Source organism: Lynx rufus, unplaced genomic scaffold, assembly GCF_022079265.1.
Source record: "Lynx rufus isolate CCGP_SWC_20201006 ecotype Redwood Valley unplaced genomic scaffold, mLynRuf1.p SCAF_13, whole genome shotgun sequence".
Lineage (NCBI taxonomy): Eukaryota > Metazoa > Chordata > Mammalia > Carnivora > Felidae > Lynx > Lynx rufus.
Window position 1 is genome coordinate 41,279,496 of NW_025814827.1, and position 19,417 is coordinate 41,298,912.

A 19,417-nucleotide genomic window follows, 5' to 3' on the forward strand; every position below is an offset into this window, starting at 1 on the left:
ATACCATCATTATGGTGAGCTTCATTACGTACTGAGGAGGCACTGTATTATAAACTCATAGAAATGTTAGACTTGAAAAAATTACTTACTATCACTCACCTCAGCCCCTTTATTTTACAGATGGTGAAACTGAGTTCAAGAAGTGAGTCAAGTTGTAGAAGGGATGGGAGAAAAAATTTAAGTTCCTGTCGTTTAGGGCTAGGATCTAATCACAGTTCTGATTCCAAGCGCTGTGTTCTTTTTGCCCTTCCATGAACCATGAAAAGTGAATATGGAATGGACAATGATCTACAAATACCAATCACATAGCATTTTTTTTGCTACATTGTATTACTTCAACCATGTTTAGATTCTGCGGGAAAGACATCTCTTGGCTTGTCCTTACTTTATCATATGGTCTTATAGCTCAAACCCTGTGATCACTTTCACTCTATGAATTGTGCAACAACAGCTGGATACCTTTAGGGTTTCTACATGATCTTTTCTCTTGGAGAGGAAAAGGTGAACATGATTTGGTAAAATGCAATAGCATGAGGCCAAACATAAGAGAGTAGTAATGAGACTGATAGCATTGCATATGGAAGGTAATCAAAGGGGTGAGGAACATGAAGATCATCAGAAGTTGCCTGAATTTTGGGGGACTCCATGGGCAGGAGTAACAATGAGAAATCAATGAGTTAGCTTCCATTTCTTCCTTCTTCTTTCATGTTATTCTAGGCATTCCTGGCCTGCCACTCATGGCCCTTAGGATTTAGCAGAAGATTTTGCTTAATGTTCTCTTACCAAAACCTAGGGAAGTTAAGGAGACTAGGGAGTTAGAAGCCGTGCTTTGTAGCAATGAGTTACTACCTATTTTATGCAACTATAGTTTAAGGGGTTACATTAGACGTGTTTTGGCTGTGTAAAATAAGGCAATGTTTTTTCTTTACGATATGAAATTCATGCAGTCAGTGACTCCCCACAAAGTTTATTTTCTCTTTACTTTTTTTTTCAGGTAAAATTAGTGTCACCTCTGCAGAGGCAATGGATGGAGCCAACCAATCTGTGGTATATGAGTTTGTGTTCCTGGGACTCTCTAATTCATGGGAGATCCAGCTTCTTCTTTTCTTCTTTTCCTCTGTGTTCTACATGGCAAGCCTAATGGGAAATCTCCTCATTGTGTTCTCTGTGAGTACTGACCCTAACTTGCACTCTCCCATGTACTTCCTGCTGGCCAATCTCTCCTTTCTCGATGTGGGGTTTTGCTCTATTGCAGCCCCCAAAATGATTTATGACCTCTTCAGAAAACGCAAAGCCATCTCTTTTGGGGGTTGTATATCACAGATCTTCTTTATTCATGCTATTGGGGGAACAGAAATGGTGCTGCTCCTTGCCATGGCCTTTGACAGATATGTTGCTATATGTAAGCCTCTCCACTACCTGACCATTATGAGCCCACGAATGTGCATTTTGATTTTGGCTGCAGCCTGGGTCCTTGGCTTTATCCACTCAGTGGCCCAATTGGCTTTTGTTGTAGACTTGCCTTTCTGTGGTCCTAATGTATTGGACAGCTTTTATTGTGACCTTCCTCAACTCATTAAACTTGCCTGCACAGAGACCAATAGGCTGGAGTTCATGGTCACAGCCAATAGTGGACTCATCTCTGTGGGTTCTTTCTTTATACTGATTATTTCTTACATCATCATTCTGGTCACAGTTTGGAAACACTCTTCAGGTGGGTTATCCAAGGCCCTCTCTACTTTGTCAGCTCATGTCACTGTGGTGGTTTTATTCTTTGGGCCATTAATCTTCTTCTACACCTGGCCCTTCCCCTCATCACACTTGGACAAATTTCTTGCCATCTTTGATGCAGTTCTCACACCTTTTCTGAATCCAGTCATCTACACATTCAGGAACAAGGAGATGAAGGCAGCAATGAAGAAACTCTGTCATCAGCTTGTGAGTTACAGGAGGATGTCCTAAGTACTCTAAAGGTTAAAAAAATTTTACCTACACACTCAATGACAACAGAAAAAAATAGAGTAACTGAAGTTTTAGATCTCTATTAACTTTATGTACTAGGTTACGTTTAAGCATTTACCATGTCTCTGTGTATCACCAGCACCTGAATTAATTATGATAAAGGGAGCTAACATTGGCACTTCTGTGTTTCAGGCCCTCCTGTGCTGGATGCTTTATAGTAATTATTTAATATTTATGAAAACTGTGTAGTAAGCATTTTTATCTTGATTTATATTGTGGGGGGGGAGGGGATAAAGTAAGAAATTCTTCCTATTCATTCTTTAATTACTGTGGAAAATGTCTCAAACCAAAGCTATCACCTTAATCCACCACTTCCAACAGTTTTATCCCTCAAAAGGTGCCAAAGAGAGAATGTGTTCAATGATTTAGTGTTGGAAATTAACATGTTATTCCTTTTCACTGTGATACTTTCCTTGCTTTGAACTGGTTAATGTCCTTTCCTCAAACTATCTACCAAACTGCCATAATACCAATTGGTTTGATTTTTTTCCTCTAAGGTATCTGCTTCCTATTACCCCATTCCTTTGGTTACCTAGAGCTGTTGATTATATATGGAATTATGAAATTTTGGAACTGGAATTTGAGATAATTTGTTCCAACTTTTGTTAAGTGATAAATCTAAGGTGAGAATCAGATCTCCACAGTTCCCTTCCTAACTTTATTGAAGAATAACTGAAATCTTCAAATAGAATTGTATATATTTAAAGTATACAATATGGTAATTTGATATACATATATACTGTGAAGTTATTACCAAGATCAAGATAATTAACACAAACTATGATAAAGTTGTATTAATGCCTACTTATTTTAAAGATTCTTTAAAAATGCCACGTGTGTACTCATATCCCAGTTATTTAGCAATTTTTGGTAGATCTTCATGATGAATCTATCTTCTTAAGCCACTAACAGATTTCAGATTTCTTTTTTTCTCAGTTTACCTATTTTTAAAAAAGTTATTTTAATTCCAGTTACTTAACATACAGTATTGTATTCAGGTTTCAGACTTCATTTAGGAAGTTATTTCATTCTTCTATATTCACTTTTCTTCTGATGTTATTTTGGACTGATTTAAAATTGTTCATTCGTTTGTAAAATATATATTTACCAGGACAATTACAGGCTAAGACATTAGCTTAAGCAAGTGAGAGATATTTCTTTTTAGCAAAATTAGCCTTTGGGTGATGATTGTTGTTTGTGTATAACTGTGCCTCTTTCCTCCTCCTCTTGATAAACTTTGTTTATACTTCTCTTTCTCCTGGTGACCTCTTAGGGTGCTCCTTTGAATATCAGCCCTATAAATATTATGTGATCAAAGGATCACATAATATCACATGCCTTTCTATTTGAAAAATGGAAACTTAGATGTGCATTCACTCCAAATAAAATTCAGTACAGATTTATTATCACTTTACTTGCCCTTAACTGTGTCATTTAGAAGCCTGGTAGAGACTGCCATAGCTCCTTCTCATCCAACACCTTTCTTACTAGCTTTTAAAAGCCCATTCATTGTTTTTGTCCACCTGTCACCACCTCTATGTTTACCAACATTTATTGAACATTTATGTGGCAGGTACTATCTGAAGTTGTTAACATATACCAATTCATTTAATTCTCTCAGCAATCAGGTAGGTAATAGGATTACTCTTATTTATAGGAGACGTACCTGAGGCACAGAAAGATACACTAACTAGCCCAGAGACACAGAGGTGGTAAGTGGTGAAGCTTGGTTGCAAATCCACACAGCTTCTGCTCTAGTATCCCTGCTCTTAATCACCACACTTCAAAGTTGGTGGGTCTCTCTTATCTGTCCTTCTAAAATCTGAATATATCTTTTCTCTCTCTACTTAATAACACAAAATAACAAGTACAAAACATGCATCAATTCAGTAAAGTACAATGCTATTGTATTCTGTCATTTAAATCTGTCATTAAAATATCCACCTATTTACTAGATGGATATCAAAGGGGCTGGGGCGCCTGGATGACCCAGTTGGTTAAGTGTCTGACTTCAGCTCAGGTCATGATCTCACATTTTGTGGGTTTGAGCCCCGCATTGGCCTCTGCACTGACAGTGCAGAGCTGCTTGGGATTCTCTCTCTCCCTCTCTCTCTCCCCCTTTCCTGTTCACTCGTGTGGGTGCTCTCTCTCTCTCTCTCTCTCAAAATAAATAAACTTTAAAAAAAACACAAAGGGGCTGAAACTCAGAGGTAATTTATACGATAAACTGACTTTATAACTCCCTTGTATTCAAATGAAATTCTGCATGAGTGGAGGGCATTGCACCATCTACTCCTTGGAGATAGTTAGTCCATGATAGAGTCATGTTATTTCAGTATTCTTACTGAAGCCTGAGTGGACACCTCTTGGGGTTCCTTCAGCCTAATAGAAACAGACAGTTTGCAGTAGTCCAGGCAGAGGATGAGCCAATTTATCAACTATTTGATTGAAAGTTGAAAATGACCTTAACATGGTAAATTGCTTACTGATTCTATAGCATTAGGCTCCTTCTATACCTGAACAAGGACATAAAGAAAAAAACTTGAACACCAGGCTTCAAGTAAACCTCTTTTGGGCACACACAAAACTTTCTCTTCTTAGTTAATATTAAAGAAAGTAGTATAAGGTTGTTTGAGGTGGTTTCTGCATCACATTAGTAGGTATCAAAATAAAAGCTGTTTATATTTTAACAGTTAGCAGACAGGAATTTATTTCTTTCTTTTTCCCAACTGTATTAAGGTATGATGACAAATAAAAGTGTACACATTAGGTTGTACAATATGATGTTTTGTATGTAATGTGAAATGACTACCTCAATTAATTAACATATTCATCACTTCACCTAGTTAACCATCTCCTTTTTATGTGAGAACACTGGAAATCTACTCTCTTACATTATTATTATGTGAAATATACATTATTATTAGGTAAAATTTTTTTAATGTTTATTTATTTTTGAGAGAGAGAGAGAGCGAGCACAAGCAGGCTATGGTCAGAGAGAGAGGGAGACACAGAATCTGAAGCCTAGGCTCTGAGCTGTCAGCAACAGAGCCTGATGAAGGGCTTAAACTCATGAACTGTGAGATCATAACCTGAGCCGAAGTCAGTCACTAAACTGACTGAGCCACCCAGGCCCCACCAAATATACATTATTATTAAATGTAGTCATCATGCTGTACATAAGTCTATAGAATTTATTCATCTAGTACTTGTTGAAAGTACTTGTACTCTTTCACTAACATCTCCCCTTTATCTCACATCCCAGCCCTTAGTAACAACCATCCTATTCTCTGGTACTCTATTATTTACTTTTTTAGACTCTGTATATAAATGAAATTGCAAAGTATTTGTCTTTCTGTGTCTGGTTTAATTCACTTAGCATAATGCACCTCCCCCGCCAGGTTCATCTGTGTTATCATAAATGGCAGGATTTACTTCTCTTTAAAGGCTGAATAATAATACAGTGTGTGTGTGTGTGTGTGTGTGTGTGTGTGTGTATTTATCCACTCATGTGTCAATGAACTTAGATTGCTTCCATATCTTGTCTATTGTTAATAGTGCTGTAATGGACATGGGAGTGCAGATAACTTTTTGAGATAGTGATTTTCATTTCATTTGGATATATATTCAGGAGTTGGATTTGCTGGATCACATGGTAGTTCTATTTTTTAATTTTTTTGAGGGACCTCCATACTATTTTCCTAGTGATTATACTGTGTTACATTCTTACCAACATTGTACAAGTGCTCCCTTTCTTTCCCCATCTTCACCAACACTTGCTTTGACTTTTTGATAATAGTCATTCTATCAAAGTCAAAAGAAAGCTGGAGTAGCCATACTTACATCAGACAAACTAGATTTTAAACTAAAGGCTGTAACAAGAGATGAAGAAGAGCATTATATCATAATTACAGGGTCTATCCATCAAGAAGAGTTAACAATTGTAAATGTTTCTGCTCCCAACTTGAAAGAACCAAAATACATAAGTCAATTAATCACAAACATGAGCTATCTTATTGATAGGAATACTGTAATTGCAGGGGACTTTAATTACTCCACTTACATCAATGGACAGATCATTTGGGGGAAAAATCAATAAAGAAACAATGGCCTTGAATGGTATACTTGATTAGATTGACTTGACAGATATATCCAGAACTTTTCATCCAAAAGCAGCAGAATACACATTCTCTTTGAGTGTACCTGGAACATTCTCCAAGATAGATCACATACTGGGTCACAAAACCCTCAATAAATATAAAAGAATTGAGATCATACCATGCATATTTTCTGATCACAATGCTATCAAACTTGAAATCAACCACAAGAAAAAATTTAGAAAGCCTCCAAATGCATGGAGGTTAAAAAACATTCTACTAAAGAATGAATGGGTCAACCAGGCAATTTAAGAAGAAATTAAAAAATATATGGAAGCAAATGAAAATGAAAACATGACAGTCCAAACCCTTTGGGATGCAGCAAAGGCAGTCCTAAGAGGGAAATACATTGCAATCCAGGTCTATCTCAAGAAACAAGAAAAGTCCCAAATACAAAATCTAACAGCACACTTAAGGGAACTAGAAGCAGAACAGCAAAAAAACCCCGAGGCCAGCAGAAGAAGAGAAATAGTAAAGATTAGAGCAGGGATAAATAATATAGAATCCAAAAAAACCAGTAGAACAGATCAATGAAACTAAGAGCTGGTTTTCTGAAAAAAATAAACAAAATTGATAAACCCTAGCCAGACTTCTCAAAAAGAAAAGAGAAAGGATCCAAATAGATAAAATCATGAATGAAAGAGGACATACCCCAACTAACACCACAGAAATACAAACAATTATCAGAAAATACTATGAAAAATTATATGCCAACAAACTGGACAACCTGGAGGAAATGGACAAATTCCTAGATACCCCCACACACTACCAAAATTCAAATGAAAAGAAATAGAAAATTTGAACAGACCCATAACCAGTGAAGAAATTGAATCAGTTATTAAAAATCTGCCAAGAAATAAGAGTCCTGGGCCAGATGGCTTCCCAGGGGAATTCTACCAGACATTTAAAGCAGAGTTAATAGCTATCCTTCACAAGCTATTCCAAAAATAGAAACAGAAGGAGAGCTTCCAGACTCATTCTATGAAGCCAGCATTACCTTGATTCCCAAACCAGGCAGAGACAAAAAAGGAGAATTATAGGCCAATGTCCCTGATGAACATGGACATAAAAATTCTCAACAAGGACCTAGCAAATTGAATTCAACAATATACCGAAAGAATTATTCACCACAATCAAGTGGGATTAATTCCTGGGCTGTAGGGTGGTTCAATATTTGCAAATCAATCAATATGATACATCATATTAATAGAAGAAAGGATAAGAAAGGATATGATCCTCTCAATAGATGCAGAAAAAGCATTTGACAAAATGCAGCATCCTTTCTTAATAAAAACCCTCAAGAAAGTTGGGATAGAAAGAACATACCTAAACGTCATAAAAGCCATATATGAAAATCCTACAGCTAATATCATCCTCAATGGAGAAAAACTGAGAGCTTTCCCCCTGAGATCAGGAACATGAAGGGATGTCCACTCTCACCACTGTTGTTTAACATAGTGTTGGAAGTCCTAGCCTCAGCAATCGGACAACAAAATGAAAATAAATGACATCCAAATTGGCAAAGAAAAAGTGAAACTTTCACTTTTTGCAGATGACATGATAGTCTACATGGAAAACCCAAAAGACTCCACCAAAAAAGCTGCTAGAACTGATACATAAATTCAGCAAAGTCACAGAATACAGAATCAATGTACAGAAACCAGTTGCATTTCTATACAACAATAATGAAGCAACAGAAAGAGAAATAAAGAAATCGATCCCATTTACAATTGCGCCAAGAACCATAAAATACCTAGGAATAAATCTAACCATATATGTAAAAGATCTGTATGCTTAAAACTATAGAAAACTTATGAAGGAAATTGCAGAAGACACAAAGAAATGGAAAAACATTCCATGCTCATGGATCAGAAGAACAAATATTGTTAAAATGTCAATACTACCTAAAGAAATGTACAATTCAATGCAATCCCAATAAAAATTGCATTGACACTCTTCTCAAAGCTAGAACAAACAATCCTAAAATTTGCGTAGAACCACAAAAGATCCCAAATAGCTAAAGTTATGTTGAAAAATAAAACCAAAGTGGGAGGCATCACCATCCCAGACTTTAGCCTTTACTACAAGGCTGTAATCATCAAGACAGTATGATACTGGCACAAGAACAGACACATAGACCAATGGAATAGAATAGAGAAACCTGAATTGGACTCACAAATGTACTGCCAACTAATCTTTGACAAAGCAGGAGTGAGTATCCAATGGAAAAAAGACAATCTCTTTAGCAAATGGTGCTGAGAGAACTGGACAGCAACATGCAGAAGAATGAACCTGGACCACTGTCTTACACCATACACAAAAATAAACTCAAAATGGATTAAAGACCTAAATGTGAGACAGGAAACCATCAAAACCCTAGAGGAGAAAACAGGCAACAACCTCTTTGACTTTAGCCGCAGCAATTTCTTCCTTCAAAGAAGGAGAAAACATGTCTCTGAAGGCAAGAGAAATAAAAGCAAAAATGAACTATTAGGACCTAATCAAGATAAAAATCTCCTGCACTGCAGAGGAAACAATCAATAAAACTAAAAGGCAACAGATGGAATGGGAGAAGATATTTGCAAATGATATATTGGATAAAGGGGTAGTATCTAAAACCTATAAAGAACTTACTGAAGTCAACACCCGAAAACAAATAATCCAGTGAAGAAATGGGAAGAAGACATGAATAGACATTTTTCCAAAGAAGACATCCAGATGGCCAACAGATACATGAAAAGACACTCTTCATCACTCATCATCAGGGAAATACAAATCAAAACCACATTGAGACACCACCTCACACCAGAGTGGCTAAAATTAACAACTCAGGAAACAACATGTTGGTGAGGATGTGGAGAAACGGGAACCCTCTTGCACTGTTGGTGGGAATGCAAACTGGTGCAGCCACTCTGGAAAACAGTGAGGAGGTTCCTCAAAAAATTAAAAACAGAACTACCCTACAACTCAGCAATAGCACTTCTAGGAACTTATCCAAAGGATACAGGAATGCTGACTCATAGGGGCACATGCACCCCAGTGTTTATAGCAGTGCTTTCAACAATAGCCAAATTATGGAAAGAGCCCAAATGTCCATCAACTGACGGATGGATAAAGATGTGGTTTATATATGCAATGGAATACTACCTGGCAATGAGAAAGAATGAAATCCTGCCATTTGCAACAACGTGGATGGAACTGGACGGTATTATGCTAAGTGAAATAAGTCAGAAAAAGACAGTTATCATATGTTTTCACTCATATGTGGAAGTTGAGAAACTTAACAGAAGACCATGGGGGAAAGGAAGGGGAAAAAGTAGTTACTAACAGAGAGGAGGCAAACCCATGAGACTCAAATACAGAACACAAAGTGAGGGTTGATGGTGGTGAAGGGGGAAATGGGTGATAGGCATTTAGGAGGGCACTTGTTGGGATGACGAATCACAGGAATCTACCCCCAAAACCAAGAGCACACTGTATATACACTGTATGTTAGCAAACTTGACAATAAGTTTTATGTGTGTGTGTGTGTGTGTGTGTGTGTATAAATGAAAGGTAAAAAAATATAGCCTTTCTAGTAGGAATGAAGTGATATCTCATTGTGGTGTTAATTTGCATTTCTTGGATGGTTAGTGATTTTGAACATCTTTTCATAGACCTGTTGGCCATTTCAATATCTTTGGAGAAATATCTATTAAAGGCCTTTGCACATTTTAATCAGATTATTATTTTGCCATGCTGTTGTATGAGTTCTTTATATATTTTGGATATTAACCTCTTATCATATGTATAATTTATAAATATTTTTCTCATTCTGTAGCTTACCTTTTCATTGTATTGATTGTTACTCTTGCTGTGCAGAAGCTTTTTAGTTTGATTCAGTTGCACTTATTTACTTCTCCTTTTGTTGCTGTGCTTTTGGTGTCAAATAAAAAAAAAATCATTGCCCAGATCAACGTCAAGGAGTTTTTCTCTATGTTTTTTCGAGGAGTTTAAAATTTCAGGTCTTATATTTAAAGTCCTTAATCCATTCTGGGTTGATTTTGTATATGGTGTAAGCTAAGGGCCCAATTTCATTCTTTTGCACATGGATATCCAGTTTTCCCAACACTATTTATTGTAGAGACTATCTCTAGGTGAAGGGGAAGAGGTTCATTCATTTTGTAAACCTGGCCCTTACATATCTTTTGGTTGGTAAAGAGACAATGTTTGGTTTAAGTAAAATATTTATCTAGGTATCCAACATTTTAATAAAGGTCTGCACACACTATTTGATAAGCAGGCACACAATCAAGTTAAAAAAGTAAAAATGAGACAATCAAAACACCAGCTGCAGGACCCGCCGAGCACAAACATGCCACATTTACCACAACATTCCAAGTCTCATTTCTCTGACATGCTTCAGAAGCAGAAATTAAATCTTTTCCTGGGTTCTCCTCCCTAAGTATTCTCTCTAAAGTACTTGGTGGTTAGATTCCCATATAAGTATGGACTCTTTGTTCTGTTGGCCATGCTATAGCCATTATTCTGCTTCAAGGACAGGGGCCACTCTGGCACACAGGTTTCTGCTTGAGTCATTGCCCACCTCTCCCAAACTGCTGGTTGCTAGTTGCCCACATATGACTGTCTGAACCTCTGAGCTCTGCTGTGGACTGCCAGCCTTTGGGTTGCTTTATACTTTTCCTCACAGCCTCTTCTGTGGGAAGGGACTTCCCACAGAAGAGATCTGTGTTCTACTGTCACAGGTCTTTTCTTTGTATCACAGCCCTCTCATTTCCAGAGAGTCCAGGAACATGCAGGGATATGGGGGATAGGGGCGGGGGGAAAAGGTGGAGAGGCTGTGTTGGAAAGGAGTCATGCATAACCTCATTTTGCATCTAGAATTATACTCCCTGCTCTAACACCAGCACTTACTTGCTTAGTCTCACCTACTCTGCCAGATGTCTTTTGCTTTCATAATGATTTTCTCTCAGATGTATGAGATTGCCCTCCTTTGGACACCTCACACTTATTAGGCAGTTCTGTATGTGTTGATGGTGAGAAATTACTTTCCCACAGGACCTCTAGGCTCCTTTTATATCAAGTAAAGTGGCTGTATCTCTGCTTCAGTGATTTTGAATATTCTTTGACAATTAGGAGGTGGTCTGTCCTGCACACAGAAGAATGTGGAAGGTCATATGCTTTAACTTACTTAGTCTCATATATAGTATCGATATAAATTCATTAAGAAAATGTAAATTAATAACTACAAATCTGTTAAATCGAAGACAAATACAGGAATGGAAGACAGTTGATGAGTTAACTCCTTTGAGTTAGTAAAATTTGGAGCGACAACACCATAGAAACCTAGAGGACATATATCGGGTCCTTATAGTAAGGGTATTTCTACCTAAGAAATACTTAGCCAATAGACACAACTCAGAATGAGTAGTTATGGAGTCTCTAATTGTTTGAGAAACATGGTTACAATATTTTGCACCTCTTCTTGTCGAGAGGTAGAATCGATTTCCCCACCTGAAATCTGGCCTGGTCTCATGCCTCTCCTTGACCAATGGAATGTGGTCAAGATGATACTCAATGAATTCCAGAACTGAAGCATAGTTTGCACCTTCTGTGTTATTGTCCTGTAGCATTCCTACTACCCTGTAAGGAAGCTTGGACAAGACTACCTAATGATAGAAGACCTCCTGGAGAGGCAGGTCCAGCAAATAGACAGCTTAAGGCGCTGGACATGAGAATGAGGCCATTTAAAATCTCCAGTCCCAGTCAAGTTGCCAGATAACTGATGCCTCATGAGAAAACCCAGGTGAGACCAATGGAAGACCTGCCCAGCTGAGCTCAGCCTTAACTGCAGACTCAGGAGCAAGGAAAATGTTGTTGCTTTAAGCTACTTTGTTGTACAGTAATAGGTAACTGATACAGAGTGCTCTATATAATGATGGTTTATCAATGGCCACATCACTGACTCTCTGCATACTTTTGGTGTAAAGATAAACAATATAACTAGAGGGGATTTTCTGCTTCATTGATGTTTCTTTTTAAGGAGCTAACCTATGAGAGATTAAACCATTAATGATTTTCCTCATCCCAGCTCCACAACCATTTGAGTGCATCCCTAGTGCTGTTATTATAAACCTTCTTCATCTCTCCACATCTCACACATAATAAAGAACTAGCTAACTATTTATAGGACATCTGCATATCTTATTCCTACTTTATTTTTTATTTTGCCAAATTTTTATTTATATTCTCGTTAGTTAACATATAGTCTAATATTGGGTTTCAGGAGAATTCAGTGATTCATCACTTACATACAACACCTAGTTGTATGTAACAAGTGCCTTCCTTAATACCCATCACCAATTTAGCCCACCCACCACCCACCTCTTTCCATCAACCCTCAGTTTATTCTCTATAGTTAAGAGTCTCTTATGGTTTGCTTCCCTCTGTCTTTTTTTCCTTCCCCATAAGTTCACCTGTTTTGTTTCTTAAATTACACATATGAGTGAAATCATATGGTATTCTCTTTCTCTGACTTATTTTGCTTAGCATAGCTATAGCTCCATCCATGTCATTGCAAATGACAAGATTTAATTCTTTTTGATGGCTAATATTCCATTGTATGTGTATGTGTATTCCATTCTGTGTGTATGTGTGTATATACATACACACAATTCTGTGTGTATGTGTGTATATACATACACACATACACACATACACACATACACATATATATATATATATACATACATATATACATATACACATACACACATACACACACACACAATGGAATACACATACACATACACATGTGTAGGGAATACCCTACACATGGGTCGTAGGGTAGTTCTATTTTTAACTTTTTGAGGAATCTCCATACCATTTTCCAGAGCGGCTGCACCAGTTTGCATTCCCACCAGCAGTGCAAAAGAGCTCCCTTTCTCCACATCCTCACCAACATATGTTTCTTGAGTTGTTAATTTTAGCCATTCTGACTGGTATGAGCTGATATCTCATTGTGGTTTTGATTTGTATTTTCTGGATGATGAGTGATTTTGAGCATCTTTGAATGTGCCTGTTAGCCATTTGCATGTCTTCTTTGGAGAAGTCTATTCATGTCTTCTGTCCATTTCTAAACTGGATTGTTTCCTTGGGTATTGAGTTTGATAGGTTCTTTATAGGTTTTGGATACTAGCGTTTTATCCAATATGGCATTTGTAATTATCTTCTCCCATTCTGTCAGCTGCCTTTTAGTTTTGCTGATTGCTTCCTTCACTGTGCAGAAGCTTTTTGTGTTGATGAAGTCCCAATAGTTCATTTTTGCTTTTGTTTCCCTTGCCTCCAGAGATGTGTCTAGTAAGTTGTTACAGGTGAGGTCAAAAAGGTTGCTGCTTGTGTTCTCCTCTAGGATTTTGATGATTTCCTGTCTCACATTTAGATCTTTCATCCATTTTGAATTTATTTTTGTGTATGGTGGAAGAAAGTGGTCCAGTTTCATTCTTCTGCTTGTAGCCATCCAGTTTTCCCAACACCATTTGTTGAAGAGACTGTCTTTTTTCCATTAGATATTCTTCCTTGTTTTGTTGAAGATGCATTGACCATATAGCTGTGGGTCCATTTCTAGGTTCTCCATTCTGTTCCATTAATTTATGTGTCTCTTTTGTGCCAGTACCACACTGTCTTGATGACTGCAGTTTTGTAATACAGCTTGAAGTCCAGAATTGTGATGCTTCCTGCTTTGCTTTTCTTTTTCAACATTGCTTTAGCTATTCAGGGTCTTTTCTGGTCCTATAAAAATTTTAAAATGGTTTGTTCTAGCTCTGTGAAGAATGAAGGTGTTATTTTGATAGGGATTGCGTTGATTGTGTACACGGCATTGGGTAGTATAGACATTTTAACAGTATTTGGTCTTCCAATCAATGAGCATGGAATGTTTTTCCATTTCTTTGTGTCCTCTTCGATTTCTTTCATAAGTGTTCTGTAGTTTTTAGACACGAGATCTTTCACCTCTTTGGTTAGGTTAATTCCTAGGTATATTATGTTTTTTGGTGCAATTGTAAATATGATCAATTCCTTGATTTCTTTTTCTGCTGCTTCATTATTGGTGTATAGAAATGCAATAGATATCTGTATATTGATTTTATATCCTGTCACTTTGCTGAATTCAGGGATCAGTTCTAGCAATTTTTTGGTGGGGTCTGTTGGGTTTCCTACAGAGTACCATGTAGGTTGCCAATAGTAATGTTTGACTTCTTCCTTGCCAATTTGGATGGCTTTTTTTAAAATGTTTAAAGAGAAAGAAAGAGAGATAATGAGCAGGGGAAGGGTAGACAGAGAGGGAGACACAGAATCCAAAGCAGGCTCCAGGGTCTGAGCTGTCAGCACTGAGCCTGATGTGGGGCTTGAGCTTACGAACTGTGAGGTCATGACCTGAGCAGAAATCGGATGCTTAACCGACTGAGCTACCCAGATGCCCCTGGATGCCTTTTATTTCTACTTTGGTTATCCCTTTGAATGGGACACATTCCAGTGCCACAATGGAGCCCTACATTTCTTCCTCTTTTTCTTCCTCTCTTCCTTCCTGTAGAGATGATAAGCATTGTTTCCACTTGTTTGAAGGTGTATATTTTCATTCTTTTTTTTTTTTAAGAGAAAGACAGTGTGTGAACAGGAGAGAGGGGCACAGAGAGAGAGAGAGAGAGAGAGAGAGAGGGAGAATCTTAAGCAGGACCCACAGTCAGCATGGAGGCAGACAGAGGGCTCAATCCCATTATCCTAGGATCATGATCTGAGCTGAAATCAAGAGTTGGACACTCAGCTGACTGAGTCACCCAGGTGCCTTGGTGTACATTTTCATTCTTATGGAGTTTCTTCCTTCACAAAATCTATAATTTCCACAAAAATCCCTAGTCTCCTTCTCTTTTTCCCTCAAGTGACCTATTACTAACCTTTCCCTTTGCTTGCTGTGGCTAAATTCTGTGGTTCTAGGATACAACTCCCTTGACTAAACATAGTTACGATGACAATCCCAGGTCTCTACAGAAGCACTCAAGTAACTTTTCAGTGCCGCTAATTGGCTGTGTTTCCTGCTTGGAGGTTTTACATATGGCTTATTATGCCAGGTGACAATAACATTTCAAAGGTAAGAGCTCTGCATTCTGTGGTTCTCTAAGTCCATAATCATTTTGGCATGGGTTCAGGTGAGTTAGATGGAAGGACACAGTGTTTGACACTGGTCAGAGCTTCAAGTGAAAACCCACAGAGCAGTGAAAAAGGAGATGTAATCAACTAGAAGAAATGAATTAATTCTATTATTCAACAGGGAGATGACAGTGGATAAATTCACAACCAAAAGAGAGAAGACAGCAAGACGAGTGGAGTCAATCATGTCATTGTGAACTGTATTGGAGGAGCTATTCTAGTGACATTTGCAGATGTGTTTTGAGTGTTGGTCTCCAGATATAGAATATAGTAGCAGCAGAATAAGAAGAAATTTGGACCATGCTGAAGAAACTAGCTTTGACATACTATGATTTCCTGGGCCACACACTGGATGCCCAAATGGGACCATTCTAGCAAAAGAAGCGTGGGGTAGTGGAAATAAGCTGGATTGACTAAAACCAAGAGTCAACCATATTAATTCCGGATTTGCCACCAGCTTGTTGGTTAGCTTCAGTAATGCTGTTTATCCTTTCTCTACGTTGGTTTTCCTAACTCTAAAATAAGCAGATTTTATAATCACTAGCAGTTTCATTCAGGTCCCAGCAACAACAGCTTGTCCAAGGCTTGCTGCATTGATAGCAGTAAAAACAAGCACTTTGAGAGCAGGAAGTTCCAGTGAGCATTCCTGTACATCTTTCTGCTCTTCGGTCCTGAGCTCTTTCTATTCATCTCCAGAGGAGCAAACTAGTGGAGAAACCTGTAGGAGGATGAGATGGAGATGTTTCTCTGTGAATTTTATTGTTTTCTGGTAATTCTATGTTAAAATCAACCTCGTCAGCAATTTGCAACTCAGGTTAGGAAGTAGAGGGTTACAGATCTTTGTCTGAGTGACCCCAACCATTGATCTACTTTAAAAATTACTCCAGAATTGTCGTGCATTCTTGAATTGGAGGTGAGCCCATGTTATTTATGATTTGTTTGCTATCTGTGCTGGCAGCACAAGGAAGGATGAACAGACCTGGGCCGAGAAGGCAGTCAGCTGGTCACTAGAGGATCTCTGAGGTATCTGTCATTTCTTACATTCTAGGCTTGTGGTGGGGGTGTGGTGAGAGGTCAATGCTGTGTGTGTGTTGAACAGGGTGGGACTCAGGACACTACAAATGCACACTGGAATTTAGTTGCTGATCATCGTTAGTAACCTATTTTCCTTTTGTAGGAGCAGTTAAGTGGACACTTTCACTCTGTCTCCATGGACTAGATCAGAATTAAACCACTATTCTTCCCTTGTTTAAAAGTGGAAACTGGGTGGGGGGCGCCTGGGTCGCTCAGTCAGTTGAGCGTCCCACTTCGGCTGGGGCCATGATCTTCAGTTTCTGAGTTCGAGTCCCGTGTCCGGCTCTGTGCTGACAGCTCAGAGCCTGGAGCCTGCTTCATATTCTGTGTCTGCCCCTCTTGGACTCATGCTCTGTCTCTCTCTCTCTGTCTCTCTCAATAATAAATGTTAAAAAAATTTTTTTAAATATATGAAATTTATTGTCAAATTGGTTTCCATACAACACACAGTGCTCATCCCAAAAGATGTCCTCTTCAATATCCATCACCTACCCTACCCTCCCTCAACCCTCAGTTTGTTCTCAGTTTTTAAGAGTCTCTTATGCTTTGGCTCTCTCCCACTCTAACCTCTTTTTTTTTTCCTTCCCCTCCCCATGGGTTTCTGTTAAGTTTCTCAGGATCCACATAAGAGTGAACACATATAGTATCTGTCTTTCTCTGTATGGCTTATTTCACTTAGCATCACACTCTCCAGTTCCATCCACGTTGCTACAAAGGGCCATATTTCATTCTTTCTCATTGCCACGTAGTACTCCATTCTGTATATAAACCACAATTTCTTTATCCATTCATCAGTTGATGGACACTTAGGCTCTTTCCACAATTTGGCTATTGTTGAGAGTGCTGCTATAAACATTGGGGGTACAAGTGCCCCATGCATCAGTATTCCTGTATCCCTTGGGTAAATTCCTAGCAGTGCTATTGCTGGGTCATAGGGTAGGTCTATTTTTAATTTTTGGAGGAACCTCCACACTGTTTTCCAGAGTGGCTGTACCAGTTTGCGTTCCCACCAACAGTGCAAGAGGGTTCCCGTTTCTCCACATCCTCTCCAGCATTTATAGTCTCCTGATTTGTTCATTTTGGCCACTCTGACTGGCGTGAGGTGATATCTGAGTGTGGTTTTGATTTGTATTTCTCTGATGAGGAGCGACGTTGAGCATCTTTTCATGTGCCTGTTGGCCATCCGGATGTCTTCTTTAGAGAAGTGTCTATTCATGTTTTCTGCCCATGTCTTCACTGGATTATTTGTTTTTTGGGTGTGGAGTTTGGTGGGCTCTTTATAGATTTTGGATACTAGCCCTTTGCCCGATATGTCATATGCAAATATCTTTTCCCATTCCATTGGTTGCCTTTTAGTTTTGTTGATTGTTTCCTTTGCTGTGCAGAAGCATTTTATCTTCATGAGGTCCCAATAGTTCATTTTTACTTTTAATTCTCTTGCCTTGGGGGATGTGTCAAGTAAGAAATTGCTGTGGCTGAGGTCAGAGAGGTGTTTTCCTGCTTTCTCCTCTAGGGTTTTGATGGTTTCCTGTCTCACATTCAGGTCCTTTATCCATTTTGAGTTTATTTTTGTGAATGGTGTCAGAAAGCGGTCTAGTTTCAACCTTCTGCATGTTGCTGTCCAGTTCTCCCAGCACCATTTGTTAAAGAGACTGTCTTTTTTCCATTGGATGTTCTTTCCTGCTTTGTCAAAGATTAGTTGGCCATACTTTTGTGGGTCTAGTTCTGGGGTTTCTATTCTATTCCACTGGTCTATGTGTCTGTTAAAAAAATTTTTTTAAAGTGGAAACTGGGGGCACCTGGGTTGCTCAGTTGGTTGAGTGGCTGAATTGGGCTCAGGTGATGATCTCATGGTTCCTGAGTTTGAGCCCAGCATCAGAGTAACTGCTATCAGCTCAGAGCCTGCTTCAGATCCTCTGTCTCCCTCTCTCTTTGCCCCTCTCCCACTCTCTCTCTCTCCCTCAAAAATAAATAAAAACATTAAAACAAAGTGGAAACTGATACCAAGTATGGCCTCTAACAACCTTTCAGTATAGGCAGAAAGTGAAAGACTGGCTAGGAAGCAGTGTCATCCACGAGTGTACCATCCTGTTTTCCAACTTTTTACCAACACTAGGAGTTAACTACTATTTAAATCTGAGCTAAGCAGATGCGTGAAAAATATCCATTTTTGTGTGGAAGAGAAAATAAGGTCTTGTGTAAAAACTAAAAAAAGTTTAGATTGACTGGTATGTGGAAAGCATGGATGGAATAACTGTCAGCTTCAAGGAGGGTAATTTAGAATCAATCATTTGTTTGGATGAATTGTATCCATGGGGAGGTTACTGGTGATAATCCCAAGGAAAGGAATCTAACTGCTACCAAGATGAGCTGCTTTTTATTAATGTGAATATCATCTATATCATCGTCAAGAAAAAGTCTAAAAAGACATTTAAAACACATATATAAGAACGTTTATGTCAAGCAACAGAGAATTAAATAGTGGTCTCTGTTAGAGTGGTCACACATGTCAGACTTCGGCCCAGGTCATAATCTCAGGGTTTGTGAGTTCAAGCCCCGTGTTGGGCTCTGTGCTGAGAGCTCGGAGCCCGGGGCCTGCTTCAGATTCTGTCTTCTTCCTCTCTCTGCCCGCCCCTCTCCCATTCATGCTCTGTCTCTCAAACATAGACAAATGTTAACAAATTTAAAGTTAGAGCAGGAACAGGGCACTATTAGTGTGAGTGTTTTTGGTTTTGTCACCACAATGTAAGAAAAATTTGCCTTCACCTCACAAATGTCAAGGAAGAGTATGAGAAAGGACTTGATAGAGTAAGGAGTTGTGCAGTGTGCTGTTGAGGAATGGGAAGAAGTAGAGAGATGTAATGAAGGCCCAGGCATTGCAGGCCGGGCGAAGAATGTGGAGGGGAGCCATGGCCTGGAACATTCGAGTGTGTGTGTGAGGCAGGGGTAAATACCATTCG

General features: G+C 38.6%; 1 protein-coding gene across 1 annotated transcript; it reads left to right on the top strand.

The window, feature by feature from the left end:
* Positions 1 to 1,005: 1,005 nt before the first annotated feature.
* LOC124508114 (olfactory receptor 4F3/4F16/4F29-like) lies at positions 1,006 to 1,962 on the top strand. The gene has a single exon (XM_047074529.1). It carries the CDS (start codon positions 1,024 to 1,026, stop codon positions 1,960 to 1,962), a length of 939 nt encoding a protein of 312 aa, XP_046930485.1. The 5' UTR covers positions 1,006 to 1,023.
* The last annotated feature ends 17,455 nt before the right edge of the window (positions 1,963 to 19,417 follow it).

Bases quoted from the DNA above. Each gene is read 5' to 3' on its own strand.
- LOC124508114 (XM_047074529.1), top strand. From the start codon at position 1,024: ATGGATGGAGCCAACCAATCTGTGGTATATGAGTTTGTGTTCCTGGGA.